This window comes from Anomalospiza imberbis, chromosome 11 (genome assembly GCF_031753505.1).
Source record: "Anomalospiza imberbis isolate Cuckoo-Finch-1a 21T00152 chromosome 11, ASM3175350v1, whole genome shotgun sequence".
Lineage (NCBI taxonomy): Eukaryota > Metazoa > Chordata > Aves > Passeriformes > Viduidae > Anomalospiza > Anomalospiza imberbis.
Window position 1 is genome coordinate 298,956 of NC_089691.1, and position 15,015 is coordinate 313,970.

A 15,015-nucleotide genomic window follows, 5' to 3' on the forward strand; every position below is an offset into this window, starting at 1 on the left:
ATGACCATGCCAGAATCAAAGGCCTGACATTTCTTACCATTGTGGAAATGACAAATTGCCACAAAAACCAAAGGCATGTAAAAAGTCCTGTGAAATGCTACCAGATGATATCTCCTTGTTTCATGAATTCATATAACTTCTCTGAAAAAAAATAAGTTTCTTCAGAAATTGAAATGCCAACATTCCAGAAAAACAGCATCCCTGGGGCAAAGGTAACCTTTTCTTAGGTGCCGAACAGTTTAAATATTAACACATGGGAAAATTTCAGGTATACAAGTGTGTTGGAAGCTTGAGAAAGCTGCTTGGTGTGTCCAGCTTCTTCAAGTTATTTTTCTTTCCCCACTGTGTCCAGTGTAATTGGCTCAACTGCAAATGGCATCTAAAATGAATGCTCCAAGTCTCTGAAACACAAAGATATTGATATTTTAGTGATACAGGAAGTATAATAAATGACACATTTGCTTTAAAGGGGGAATTATATTTTCTGTGGAAAAGGGTGCATAATAGTAAAGGTGAAGCCAGAACATGGTGGCCACCCACTTCAATCAGGGGTTTGAGGAGACTGTGGCAACAGACTGAAAAACACTTACTTTTCAGGTTACATTCAGATGATCAGATGTTTTTAGCAAGGCCAATGGTTACACATGAGCAAACAACAGCTGTAATGTTCTAAAGCAATAAAGAACTTTCACATTTAACAAGTCTGCAGCAAAAAATAGGTTCTGGACACCACATTTGGCTGTTTAATTAGGAAACTGCATGTGTGAGAACATGGAGGCAGGAGCGCACAGCTGCTGGTTCTGTTCTGAGCTTCCTTATGCCTATTTCAGACCCTTGTCTCTGCCTCTGTCCCTGGTATTTTGTGTTTCATCCCGTGAAGGCAGCTAAAATTCCAATAATCCTTCATGCAGCTCTCTTGGTTTTGCCAGTGTAATTTTGGGGTTAGTGCTTCAGTACTGCTTTAACATATACTGCTGAAGTCAACATTGTACCTTCATTTTGGATAATAGCTCAGGTAATCTATGTGTTCTTTGCTGTAAAAGTTAAATATTTATTAGTCTTTTTATAGAGACTATGGCCAGAAAATGCATTAAAAGTATCTTGTTTCACTGCCAGAATTTCACAGGTTTTGGTTAAAGCAGAAAATTACACCCACGCCCTGATATAAATTACTGTAGTTTTTCATTTTCCTAATAATTTTTTACACTGATTTTCCTCCATGCTGTTTTGACTGATAATAAATTTTGGTTTGACTCCCATTCTTCTTGCAGATTTCTGTAGCACCATTCATCTACAGATGAACGGTTTAAAGGCTTTGTATCTTCTTTTTCATGGAGAAGGGGTTTCCTGTAGAAGTCTGCACAAAGCAGGAATGTTACTTGCACAGGCTGTCTGTGTAGTACAGAGTGCAACCATGCCCTGTCAGCCCAGTCATTCCTTCTGCAGCAGGTCTCTGACCCTGGGCTGAGATCTGGGAGACCAAGTGCCAGAGCAATGTTGGCATGCACAGACTTAGCAGTGCTATTTTAAAGGCAGATGTTGTTCATGGTGCTTCTTGCATTACAAGACTATAATTTAGGTTTATCTCCTCCCAAACTGCTCATCATAGCTATGATGCTAGGAAAATACCCAGTTCGATCCCCACAATTCCTACATTTATCCTTCTGTATAAGTAAAGAACAAAGCTGCAAGTGCAGGTAGAGCAACAACATTGTCCTAAATGGCCACATTTGAAGTGATAGTGCTCATCTTTGTGAGCTGAGTCTCCCACAGAGCAAAGCCCTGTCCTGTGGAGGACAGAGGAGCCACACGATCTGGAGCCAGCACAGGAACTGAAAGGCTCCAGCATGTGCAGTGTTAAATGTCAGATTTAACAGCCCTACCTACTTGGAAACAGACTGTCTTCAGTGTTAAGTAACAGACTGCATGCAAACCTTCCTTAAAAAAAGAAGAGGCATTTGGAGAAAGCAGAACAACATTATTTCCCTTATTGTCTCAGTCAGCAGTAAGGAAAAGGAGTGGCTAGGCCAGGACAATCCTTACACTTCCTACGGGTTACACATTTGTTGACATCAACTTTTGAACTCCACATTCACAAACACATTGTAATAACTTACCAGTTCCCAGCAGCTTCTGCTTTTGCACTAACAGGAAGTGAGCTCAGGTATCTGCAAGAACTTGAACAGTACAGATCAGCCTATGGCTGTTTCTAAAGTGCCCCAGTGTGCCCTGCATTCCTGGATGCTGTGCCTTGCTACCTCATGCTGCAGGAGACCACACTCACCTGGTCCTTACTGTCTTGATGCTGGCTCAGCAACTGGTTTCTGCACTCCAAAGGCAGTGATAAAAATATTCACAACTACTATAATGAATACCAGTCCAGTTGCAAGGTTGTTGAGGAAATTCAGCTTTCCATGTTTTGCAGGGTTGTTAAGGTCATATTTTACTTCAAAGAGAAAGGAGAAAAAATGTTTAATAATATGTATATTTCAAAACCCAGAATAAAAGATTTCATACTGCTGCAGTTACAGAATTTATCTTATGCTAAGCTATTTGGATCATATGTAAAAGGGAAGTCAGATTCTGCAGTGTCAGTGAAAGTGCTATGGGGAAGGTCTGTAACCACAAGGAGCTCATTAACTTCCAGTAATTAGCATCTAATCTCTGTGGAGACACATGGGAAGTAATGGATGCACTAACATCACTAAACATCACTAGAAATCTTTCAAGTTCTTGATGTTTTGAAGCCTAGCTTTGTTGCAGACTTTAAGCATTTAAAAATTATTTCAGTCTTGAATACATGAAGCTTAAAGCCCTGACATGATGAAGTTAAATTTCCTAGTTAAAATGCTAACAAATATCATTACCAGTGCTGGATTTTTTCTGTACTGGTGCCCTTCCCCAGCTTGTATTCCCTTGTACTCCCTGCCTTTGCCCTGATTCTGTTTTTAGAAAGCAAGGGTACTCTATCTGTTTAACAGAGGGAGATGTCAGCGCAGTGTAGTTGCAGTCCTTTCTACAGAGAGCATTTGTTGTGTAAACATTTTCCTTTGTTTCTTGCAGCTGTTTTTCGGTTGAACTGCTAAAGGGAGTGAGGGAGGCTCACACAAGCATTAATGTAGTGTAAGCTTTGATTCCAGGCTTCATGATAGCATACAAATTAGTGACATTGGGCTGATAATAGGTTTGGTTTAAGACAGTGAGAAGTCTGGGGCACTTGCCTGGCATCATAGAATCATTTAAGGCTGGAAAAGACCTCCAAGGTCATTAAGTGCAACTTTGACCAAATACTATCACACCCACTGAAACACCATGTGAAAACCCAACAGTTTCCTGTCTCTGTTCTCTAGCAGCAAGGGCCCTAAAGCTGAGACCCTTGGCTACATTCCTTTGATGCTGATGGAGTGAGTGCTGATGAATTCTGGAGCATGTTTTGAGAATGGGTTTTGTCTGTTGAAACTCCAAGTTCACAAGAGCATGAATCACTGGAGCTTGTGCCTGCATGTGCACAACATGTGAGAGAAAGTTTATACCAGACAAGTTTTTACAGCAACAAAAACCTAGAGCTCCTTCTGATAGGCACATGCATAGATATACAGCTTATGACTCTACCACACAAAATAAATCTTGTTACTTGCTTGTACCATCATCACCCTGTTCCATACTCCAGGAGTGAACCACTGAACCAATATCCCTTGTTGTTGCAGCACTTAAGTGGTTGCAAACACACTGATGATGCTGAAGTGCTACCAGCCAGGTTCACCTGGGATCCCTAATAATGCTGTTTTGGTTTCAAGGAATTCCGAGCACCTGCTCAAGTCCTGTTTGCTAATGCAGTTTAGTCAAACATCACAGGCCAAGAGCATTGAAGAACAGTGTGGGGGAACTGCCCTGAGAAGCTACTGCAAACCACTGCAGGCATTAAATAATTTACGTTGAGTAGTACTTCAACCTTAAAATGAGTTTACACTTTGAGATCTGTAAAGCATCTGGAGGCATGTGGATGCTTGCACCCCAACAAGACCTGGAAGGACTCTTGTACTGCCATGTGAATGAAGAATAAATGAAACTGAATCATTAGTTCTGAAACATGGAATAAGAGCATTTGAGACAGTTGGATAAAAATGGAAAGGCAATAATGACCTGACTGTTTTGTGAGTTAAAAGCAATCACGCTGAAAGGCAAACAGTCACTTTCAGAGCTGTCCCTTTGTCCAAAGGAGGGTCAGAGAAGACAAGTAATACTTGTCAGTTTAGGAACAGCGCTAAACTTTTAAGTAGAATTACAGTAATCCTATCTTTGTAATTACGGCACTTAAGATGAGGGTGTTTGTGAAAATGTTCTTAAGAACAGTTATTCTTTAAGTATTTTATTATTGTGGATTACTATGATTTCAAGCCACTGAAACTATTTCAAGACATTCTTTGCTTTTCTTCCAAAAAGTTAAGGTCACCAAATCACTTCCAAGGACAAGTTTGCTGAACATTTCTCACATTGTTTTCATGAAAGGCTCTTTAGAAGGAGGAAAAGCTTTTAATACCTAGTAGAAACTGTGAGAACTGGTAGCTTTCAGGATAAAACCCTGACTCAAGGAAAGAAATTGGATGGTGGCACAGACTTTTGTTTGGCTGTATGAGAGCTTGAAGAGACAGAATTTCATGGCTGGACAGAAACAAACTATTCCTGCAAGCCAAAACTATAAAATATACATTGTGAAAAGCAAGTTCTTGCTCTGATGCCTATCATCATACCTTCATGCCCTATTTCCTGTCTTCGATCTCAGCAGGACAACACTCCTCCGAGAGTGCATCACCATAAGCCAAGGCCTCTGCTACCCTCAATGTGACAAAGATAAAATTGACAGCAATTTGTCACAGTACAAGCTGGCTTGTACTGGGCAATTAATTTGGCTATAAATAAGAAACCCAACTGGTTCCATAAACTGGCCCCTGGGTTGACAGACGGGAACCTCAACCAATTACGTTCCATCCTAAGCTGCAGACATCTCACTGGTCAGGAGCTGGGCTGTGTGGGGATCAGACCAATCAGCAGTTGAGACCAGGGTTTTCAAATTCCCTATATACAGTAGGTTTGGACACCAGAACACGCTGTTTGTCGCATGGAGCTTTGAGGTGCGTGTGTTGTCCCTGTCTCTGACCAGTAAACCAATGGAACATGTGGCCCGTAACCTAATAGTAATTTAAACTGTTTCAGCAGTGTCTTGCAGAAACAAGCATTAAAAAGCAGTACATAATTTCTCAGCATATACAGAGAAATTATTGCCCAACAGAAGGGAGCTTGTTTACAGCCTCAAAGCCTGCTGAAGCAACCAGGGAGATGCCTTCAACAAAGGAACATAGAAGTATTTTGCTGATTTTTCCATTACTCACTTCCCACACCTGCCAGCATCAACAGGGTGGTTTTTTTTCATGCCATGTGTGAACTCTTTTCAGTTACATGAGGCCCAAGGTCAGTTCCCACTAAGGTAAAGGATGAGATTTGAAAAACATTATGAGAATAAATGATCCCGTATCGCTAGCAGGAATGATCCACAGCTGTTTCCTACCAGAGGAAGTGTCATTTATTCCAGGTGGGCAATGGTAGATGCAGTTTGATTGCAACATAGACAAGCTGAAGACAACATGCCACACGAACATGATGATGGACATTTTGACTTTCACTTCCCTATTGGAGTTCCACATTCACAATATTTTCTTACATGATATGGAAGAAATACATTTCAGTCATAAGATTAAGTAACAAGTCTTCCCAAAAACATTATTATGAAACTGGATAGACTGCATTATCCTATCTGGCCTACTGATGTTTCTTTTACAATATTTCATAACTTTCCTTCCTCCTCAGGCTTTCTAGAGGAAAAAATATTCATAATATGGGCAAATTAGTAGGAGGAAGGTGATAAAAATTGAAGATTTCACATAAAGTTAGCCTTCCTCCCTTTGTTGCCGTATTTCTGTGGTTTCAAGAGAAAATCTGTATTTTTGGATATTAGGAAAAATTTCTTCACTAAAAGGGTTGTCAAGCATTGGAACCGTGTTCCCAGGGAAGTGGTTGAGTCACCACCACTGGAGATGATTAAAAGACATGCAATTGTGATGCTTATGTACATGGTTTAGTGGCGAACAGGGCAGTGCTGGGTTAACTTTTGGACTAGATGATCTTAGAGGTCTTTTCCAACCTAAATGATTCTGTGATCTTAACCTGAATTGGTTCTGAGGTAAAGGCTTTTTAAAAACAAAGGGTGTGTTTATTTGCCGTCTTATAGGCTGTGTCCTATAAGAAAAATACAAGTCAGTGGTTCTTGCTGTTGCTACCTACCAAGGAATATCAGGAGCACTCCCACCATAACTTGCAGGGTGAGTGACAGACTGATGAGAATGATCAGCGGGACGTAGAAGGAAAAGGAGGGCCCTTGCTCCATGACAGCTTTGAGCTGGGAGGCATTGGCCATTAGCAGGGCGATGTCCAGCATGCTCTCGGCAGCACTCTTCTTGTTGGCGTAGTGGTTGATGTTGATGGGTCTGTTCCTTTGGAACCACTGCCACCTTCTGTGCTGGAGCCAGCAGAGAGGAAAATGGTTATTCACATCTCAATTGGTGGTCAGTGAGACATCACTTGGCCCATCAAGTGATTCCTGTGATCATAAGGGCAGAGCCACAGCAGTGCTGAGATCTTCTGTGCAGTTTTCCCACTGTTACCCCTGGCCTCCAGAAGGAGAGCAGAAAACAGTGCCTGCTTCTACTGCCCTTTGGCACTTCTGGCTTGCCTATAGGATCAGTCTAAACAGTCAACATGTTTCTACCCTGGGTAAAGAAGAGGCTGGAAAGGCTGAAATGTTTACACTGAGAAAAAGTTGGGAGGGTAAAACCACCGTAACACAATCCAGCAAACAACAGGTTGTTGTGACTAATTTACTCCTGAAGGCACACTTAATACAGATATTTATTAAATTAGCTTTCTCTCTTTACATACCCAAAAAGTTCCTTCATTACTCATGAGTCTTCTTTTAAGGACTGATGTGAAGTGGGCCACTGTGTGAGCTTTGCTTGCTCTCCTTTCATTGCTACTCCTTCCTCTGCCATGTCACTGTCCAGGGCCATGCATACACCCATACACAGATGTTTTTCCACTTAACTATCATATGATGTGTTGCTGCCGAGAATTGCCCAATTACAAGGGAATCTTTCTTTCCCCATTTTCACATCAGCTGTTTTTGGGTGGTTTTTCATTTGTTTGTTTTTTTTTTAAATTGCTTTGCAAACAAACAGGAAAATAAAAACCAACTGCAGGGTAAACTTAGGGCTAATTAACCCAACAGGATGAATATATGAGTGTTTCCTGATGATGATTCATGTGACCTGACTTGAAATTTGACTGCTTGTCTCCCAGAGGTGCCTATTTCTCTATGGATTAGATGCAGCTTAGGGTAACTAGGTTAGACTTAGCTGCCCAACTCCACGAGGAAGGAAGAGTAAGTGATCCTCTATCCTGCTGTCTCTGAAAAGGTTAGGAATTTCATTACTTCTGCTCTTACTTCTAGACTTTAAAAATAATAGACAAATATATGAAAAGTAAGCTTATTCTAGCTGTCTTCTTTAGACATACTTAGAGACTTTTTTACTGCCCAAATGTGCTCCTGCTTGCCAGACTCCTGTGAAAGGAGTCTAGCTTTGCCGGTTAGCTCAAATGCAGAAGACACCCTCTAATTACTCTCCTCAGCAGCACTAAACATTATCAACTCCCAAGCTAGGCTTGCCACAGTCCAGACCTAAAAGCCTCCTTTTAAACAGGGTAGATATTAATGTACACACTGCCAGTTTTTTCAGGGCATTTAAATACCAAACTTGACCTGTTTTCAGCAGACGTTGTCATCCATCACAAGCCTAAATATTTGACTGAGTGTATTAGGGCAGCAGCAAATGTCAGAGCTTTTTCTCAGCCTGTGATCTTGCCTTCACCAGGAAAAATTACCTGTAATCATGAAAACCCTAGAAACATTCACTTCCTGTCTCCTGACTGATGCTGGAAAACCATAAAACAAAAATCAAAAAAATGAGCAAATTAGCCTTGTCATCTGGGGGCAAGTTGAAGGCCACTACCAGAGGTATTGAAACTCATGTAGTCAGTACTAAATGGGCACTTTTTAAGATCAGACTGTGTGTTACACAGCAATACATGTACAGGTAATGAAAGAAGAGATGTTGCCTTAACCTCAGGAGAGTGATAGTCTTTACAACAGAAATTATAGTAGAACTTGGTTATGTGGCTTTAAGGTATCAGGGGGATTCCAGGCATGCAGCAACGTGTGCAGCCCCCAGCACCAAACACTTACTGTGCTGTGATCACCCACAGGGCTGTGGAGAGGGACGGTGGAATGTCTGGAGATTTTCTAGGATACAGGTAAAGGAATCCTTTTCCTGCAGATGTCACTTGGCTAAAGAGCAGTATGCATTGCACGAGACCTGCTTCAGTCTCAGTGCAACCAAAACACCTCCTCACACACATTTAACATTCAAATTCCTTGGCCGAGACAAGCTAAGCCCTTGTGTTCGTGTCTCCAAAGGAGTTTGAGCAAAGCCAGCACGTGCGTTCACATGTATGTAAGAGCCACGTGTAGCTGGGACGCCATTCCCTGCAGTATTCCCTGACTGCCTTCAGGTCCCCAGTGCTGCAAAGCTTCAGCCTCACAGCATAACAACCTGCCCTGCTGGTCTGTGCACAGTTAGACAAAGGACAGAAGTGAAAAGCCTCTCCCTCTTGCTTCAACTGTGACTGGAAGAATCCCATGGAAGAGCTGATTTTCACAGTGACATGGTGGTGGCCCCATAGGCAGTACTACTCTAGGTCTCCTCACATAAGCAGGGCCTGTTTGCTTGCCCAGAGCACTACACTCTGCAAGGATAAAGCTACAATGCCATGTCATAAATGGGCACATTTTTGGTTCTGTAAGATGGAACCTTCACTCCAAGACTGTATGGTACTGGTTCACAGTCCCCCTGTGTTAGTACAGACTCTGTGTCTGCATTGCTTCACTCCCCATTTCAATGGTACACCCAGAAAAACTGAGTCCCTTTGAAATACAGAAAGGATTTATTGGTTACATTTATTAAAAAGCAAATACAAGCGGCTCTGCAGCAAATGTCCTTAGGTGCTGAGTTTCATGAACCACAGCTGAGTCACACCTGGTGATTCAACAGGAAGGAAACGGCACTGAAAATGCAAATATTTGAAAAAAATAAATTATCTTTGCTAAACACAGTAAATTGTTATAGAAAGGATTACAGCAGTTTTCTTTCTATTTGGGGTTAGTTATTTTATGGGCCAACAGCCTTGACTGAAAATGAGAATGGACCAGAATGACCTCTGGGTTTGTAATGCCATAGAGCAAGCTTTCTGACAATCTTGTGTTTAGGAATAAGTCTGAATTATAAAACAATGGAAACTTGCTAAATAATAATGAAACTGTACAGAACTAAAGCTGAGCCATACTGAACTTAGTGGGGCTGCTCTTTACTGTGTTCTGCAATATTCTTCCCAATCAGAACTGTTAAAAAGATGCTAAAAAGCAATTTTGCTTAAGAAGTAATTTACTATGGTTTTGAAGTATTACTCTTTCAGAAAAATATGGTATGGCTAATTTTTCCAGATCTTTGAGGGGAAATTTTGTATTTGGAAAAAATTCCAGTTAAATCAAAAAAGAGATGGATCAGACATTAAAGGAATAATACAGGACTAAAATAGAACACCATTTCAGAACTTTTGTTTTTTTCTAAGATCAAACCTACAGTTACAGGATTGAACTAGCAACTTTACACTAGTATTTAATAATACTTATAGTTGTAGAATTTCTGTCCATATCTCCATCACCTAAACACTGAAATTGCAAAGGGCCATATATGGCCAATCTGAAGTTAGACTTTCCCTCCAACTTAGAGATCTTGCTGATCTAAAAACAACCAGGTAAAATATTCAACAAAGAAAAAAAGTATTCTTCCAACAAAAATACTTTAAATCATATCAGTCATATAATGGATGATTACAGAATCACAGAATAGGCTGAGTTGGAAGGGACCTGCACGGAGCACCCAGTCCAACTCCTGTCCCTGCCCAGACACCCCAACAATCCCACCCTGGGCACCCCTGGCAGCGCTGTTCAAATGCTCCTGGAGCTCTGGCAGCCTCGGGGCTGTGCCCATTCCCTGGGGAGCCTGGGCAGTGCCAGCACCCTCTGGGGGATGAACCTTTCCCTGAGATCCACTCTAATCCTCCCTGACACAACTTCAGGCCATTCCTGCAGGTCCTATCACTGGTCACCAACAAAAAGACATCAGTGCCCCTCCTCTGCCACTCACAAGGAAACTGTTGATCCCAGTGAGTCTCCCCTCAGCCTCCTCTTCTCCAGCTGAACAGACCAAGGCTTCCCCCCTAGGCCCTTCACCATCCTCATGGCCGCCTTATCTCTAATGGATCATTTGTACACCTTCTCAGAAGATACTATGTGGTTTATCCTTCAAAAAAACATTAGATCGCTTGTTCAGTTTAGCACTGAGAAATACCCCTACCCCTGGCTCTGGAATGAATCATCAGTTTCATTTCCCACAGAAATTTCATTTTGAGGAGAGGAAGGACGTTTTCACCCAAGCACCAACCCAGTGTAACATTAACTAGTTTGTGAAAACTCTGCAATTACATGCTGTGGTTGCAGGTAAATTAAAAAAAATTAAAAATTAAAAAAAAAGGGGAAAAACTCAGCATGTGTTTGTATTTCATAGACATCGTGATTTTCTAGCAGCTCCAAAACCCTGTGCTAAAGAAGAATCACTTTTATACAAACAGAACATGCAACTATGACTACATTAAGAAAAAAACTGTGGCAATCATGTTAAAAAGGGAAAAGTACAGTCTGCTGAGGGCCAAGCACTGTTTTCCTAAAGCTGTACTGGTTCCAGGATCCAGTTAAAATATTTCTACTCATTAAATTACTGTAAAATAATCAGCACATCTCATGACTAAATTTGTGAAATGAAGGAGTAACTTAAATTTGTTCACACAGCTATTTAAATAGAAGATTGCTCCTGCATAATTTTTTCTGCCTTGCATTATTACTACTCATTCCAGTTATTTGGTCTTACAATACTATTTCTCCCAACTGGGCTGTGGACTGTCTATTTTGTGTGGTTAACACACTGTTTGTTTAGTCTAGCTACTTAAAAAACATGCAAGCAAAAACTTATCACCAATAGTATCAATATCTGGAGTATATAGAACACTCCAAATTCAGTTTGATATGAGTAATGAGAACATACCATTTCAGGCTATATGCAGCAAATAATTTCAATTTCAATTTCCTACGGGCTGGTTACTTGCAGTATGATGCCAAGAAACTGCCATGTTTCAAATTACTTTCATGTTCCAAAATACTCCTGAATTTATATATGGACTTCAACACATTTTTAGGAATAACATTATTAAAACTGTTTATTTCTACTATCCAATTCTTGTTCACCTTTTTCACAGCTCTTTAACTCCTTCATCTAGCACGTTCTGTTATCTTGGAAACACTAAACTAGATTTTACAACATGGTGGATGGAGAGTGTTTCAATATGGACCATGAACAAGGAAAGCAACTAGATGGATGAAAAAACAGTTATAATCTGTATTTGTATGAACAGAACTTTTGAAGAAGAGATGAGATACTTCTGGTAGGTGTAATCATGCATATTAGTCAGCGAGGTGCGTCACGCCAGCCCAATCCTAGAAGCAAGGAATTTCTTGCTTCCAAAAGCTTGACAGCTGCTAAAAAATGTATTCAAATGAATGCTGGAGTAAAAATAAACCACATCAAACCACTGTGTGACCACTTGTTCAGAACTACGGAGAGCTTAACTGGTCTTTTTAAAATTTTAGTAGTTGTAGTTGTTACCTTCAAAGTAGTAGTTGTTACCTTCAAAGCTTTGATTGCTTTGAAGGTAACAACTACACCTGCATTTCATGTCAGCTCTTCTGTATGAGAAAGCAGTGGTCTGTGGTGAAGGTGTGCAAGAGAGTCTGTTTTCAGGAGAGGACAGATGCTGGGATGGGAGGGAAGGAAACAAGAGTGACCCATGTTCCAATGCCTGTGAGCATTCCTCAAAGCAGACACACTTTTGACTCCAATACAGAAGATCCAGGCAGCTGCAGATGGTCTCTCCAGGTTTAGGTGGCTGCTGAGCTGGGGTGTTCTTTTGTTTGTGTGAATTGTGAACACTGGCAGATTTTTTAAGGTATCTTCTATTCAGAGATGGGTTTTTGAAAAATCTGTCCCCATCTGTTTTACCTTGCACATGCTTTTGTGTGTGTGAGTGTGTGAGAAAATTTAAAAAGTGTTTATGAAGTTCACTGAAGTGCCACTGTATACATTTAAAACAATGGAATAGCATGTCTCACTGCTTATTCTTTATATGGCACTTACTGAGAACTTGAGTTTTGATGGGAAAGATGTAACGAAATGAGGGTTGCTTGCAACTGAAGATGAAGTAAAACAGGAAAGTTGCTGAAAAATTCTTGGAGCAGACCACACTGGGGGAAAAAAACCCCATCAAGAGTACTTATGATGCAACCACAAAGCTGCGTCAAGAAAATGAGAGAACTCCTAAGAAGTCAGAGGTTTAGAGGAAACCACTCCAGAACACCAGTCCAGTTTGACTTGCATATCCCAGCCTTGATTAACTTTAGCTAAGTTTTCCAGGATTTATTAAAAACAGATTTTTATTTTTCTTTGTTTCATATTCATGACTCCAAGGGTTTGTCAGGGAGGGAGAGCTGGAGGAAGGACAGAAGTGCTACACAATCAGCCCAGTCTGTCTCTAACCAGAACGTTTTACCAGTGACACAGAAGAGGGTTTAGTACAGCGGTTTCTTTGTGGCAGAGACTTAGACTGGAATAAGAGCTGCCTTTAGAGTTTAGTCCCTTCCAAAACAAGATAAAAGACACTCTTTTACCCATCTGTTTTCTTCAGATAAGTGGCATGTTCTGCAAACATCCTTTATACTTAAACAGAATGCGGATGAATATTTCCCAGTGAGGATGTCTGGTGATGTTTTGACTACACATAGTATGAAAAAGCTGGGTATTCTTGCTTTTATTTTGATTACTACAAGGAAATTAACCATACAGGCACAACAACTTCACTAATTCCTCCTAGTTTTGTAACTGTTGATTCTGCGCCGATATCCCCTCCCAAGCCAGCTGGGCGGGCAAAGCCCTGCAGGTGCGTCGAGCTGCGGGCTGGCCCCGGGCCCCTGGTGACAGGTGACAGCTGTAGGAGCCAGGAGCGGCCAGGGATGCTCTGCCCGGCCGTGCCCGGGCACACGGACCCGCGCAGCGGCCTCTCAGCAGCAACGGCGCGGAGTGCGCGGAAAGCAGGCAAAAACCCAGCGATAACCGAGCAGCACCGACCACCACGGCAGCTCGCGGAGTCCCCGTCCCGCCCGGCCTCGGGAGGGACACGACGGGATGGACACGGCGCCGGGAAGGACGCGGGCGCCGCGTCCCCCCGCCCCGCCCCGCCCCGCCGGCCCCGGCCCCGGCCCCGGCCCTGGCCCTCACCTGCTCCTCGGCCGCCGACTCCGCGCCCTCCGCCGTCCCGTTGAGTTCGTGGGTCTCTCTGCCGGAGTCCATCGCGGCCGCCCGGGCCCCTCTTGTCCCGGGCGGGGGCGGAGGGGAAGATTCCCCGCGGAGCGATGGTTGCCGGAGCTGGCCCGGCCTCCCCGCACGGCGCCCGGAGCCACTCCCGCCGCCGGGTCCGCCTTCCCCCGCTCTTCCCCCGCTCTTCCCCGGCTCTCCTCCCGCTCTTCCCCGCCTCCTTGCCTGCCTCTCCCCGGTGTCCCCCTCCCTGCCCGCGGGCGGAGGTCTCCGCGCAGGGCCGGGCCCGGCGGAGCTCAGCGCTCGCCCAGCGCAGGCTCCACCGGCACCGGGGCCAAACCCAGCCAGCCCGGGCTGGGCCCCAGTTCCCAGCGCTGGCCAGGAATCACGCTGCCTAATATTCTGTATGAAGGGAATTGGTAACGGATGCAAATGGCTCATTTCAGAAATCTGTCTTGACCAAGTGGAAGGCTAGAGTTTGATTTTTAAGAGCTCTCTAATCAGTGTTTTTAGGGTTTCAGTATCTTATTTTTAAATTATTTTTTGTCCTATATATTGTTCTATATATTTTGTCTCCTTATGCTTATTTTCTCACCTGTGCTGTGACAACAAGCATGTACAAAACCAATCAACATGCAGGTTTAGTGGTAATGGGATATCAGAGGAACACTCAGAGGTACAGAAACAACTGCCAGAGCAGAAATGCAAAAAATAAATGTAAGTAATTGGGTTTATATGACCACATATAATCTCTTTTAAAGCCTGAACTGCTCATTTGCACTGAAAATGTTCCTGAGTAGTTGTTAGTGCAGTGGGCTAGGAAACACTTACTTGGTGAGAGCAATAAAGTTTGTTGCTATAGTCCATAGAAAATGGAAGAAACAATGTATTATGACAGCAAAGATGTATGTGTATAAACGACACTGTTCTTAACCAGTCCAAGGCTTAAAAAGGCACTTTGCTTTCCTTAATTTTTGGGTTTGTGATAGCTAAACTTCAGTAATACGCTCAACTAGGCCAGCCTTTATCAGATAACCTGTTCATTTAACAGTCGTTAAATATGCATGAACCATAATTATTGCTGCATTTGGATCCCAGGACAACTTGGTCAGAAACCTCTCTGGTTGCAAGCATCCAGTGACATTTTCTGAGATACTGCTATATTTTTAATGACCCCTTTTTCATCTTCTGTACCTCCTTGCAAATGCATTTTGATAACCTTGTTTGCCAGTTGTAAAGGTTTGATGTACTCTATGAAATTATTCTGCCCTTAGTCCTAGAAATGAGAGGTCTGCTCTTTGGACATAACAGTGATAGTGCTGAGTGATTCCTCCTGAGTGCTAACTCCCTTTGTGCTGCACGATCATGT

At 42.5% G+C, this 15,015-nt stretch overlaps 1 protein-coding gene across 3 annotated transcripts; it reads right to left on the bottom strand.

Moving 5' to 3' along the window:
• Positions 1 to 145: 145 nt before the first annotated feature.
• Positions 146 to 13,817, bottom strand: NINJ1 (ninjurin 1). 3 transcript variants are annotated; one of them, XR_011002891.1, is made up of 5 exons: positions 13,611 to 13,799; positions 6,340 to 6,574; positions 2,285 to 2,446; positions 2,118 to 2,177; positions 146 to 401 (listed from the first exon to the last, which is right to left on the bottom strand). XR_011002891.1 is itself a non-coding variant. In XM_068201428.1 (4 exons), exons 1-3 carry the CDS (start codon positions 13,680 to 13,682, stop codon positions 2,292 to 2,294), a joined length of 462 nt encoding a protein of 153 aa, XP_068057529.1. In that variant the 5' UTR covers positions 13,683 to 13,795; the 3' UTR covers positions 146 to 401; positions 2,285 to 2,291. The 3 variants fall into 3 exon arrangements, 2 of the variants coding, with proteins under 2 accessions (XP_068057529.1, XP_068057530.1); XM_068201428.1 differs by lacking the exon at positions 2,118 to 2,177 and having other exon boundaries at positions 13,611 to 13,795; XM_068201429.1 differs by lacking the exons at positions 2,118 to 2,177; positions 2,285 to 2,446 and having other exon boundaries at positions 13,611 to 13,817.
• Positions 13,818 to 15,015: the final 1,198 nt, after the last annotated feature.

Excerpts from the sequence above, each read along its gene's own strand:
- NINJ1 (XM_068201428.1), bottom strand. The coding sequence starts at position 13,682 with ATGGACTCCGGCAGAGAGACCCACGAACTCAACGGGACGGCGGAGGGC. Across the intron at positions 6,575-13,610 it reads AGTCGGCGGCCGAGGAGCAG|CACAGAAGGTGGCAGTGGTT; the intron begins GTGAGGGCCAGG and ends TGCTGGCTCCAG. Across the intron at positions 2,447-6,339 it reads AGTGCTCCTGATATTCCTTG|TAAAATATGACCTTAACAAC; the intron begins GTAGGTAGCAAC and ends TTCTCTTTGAAG.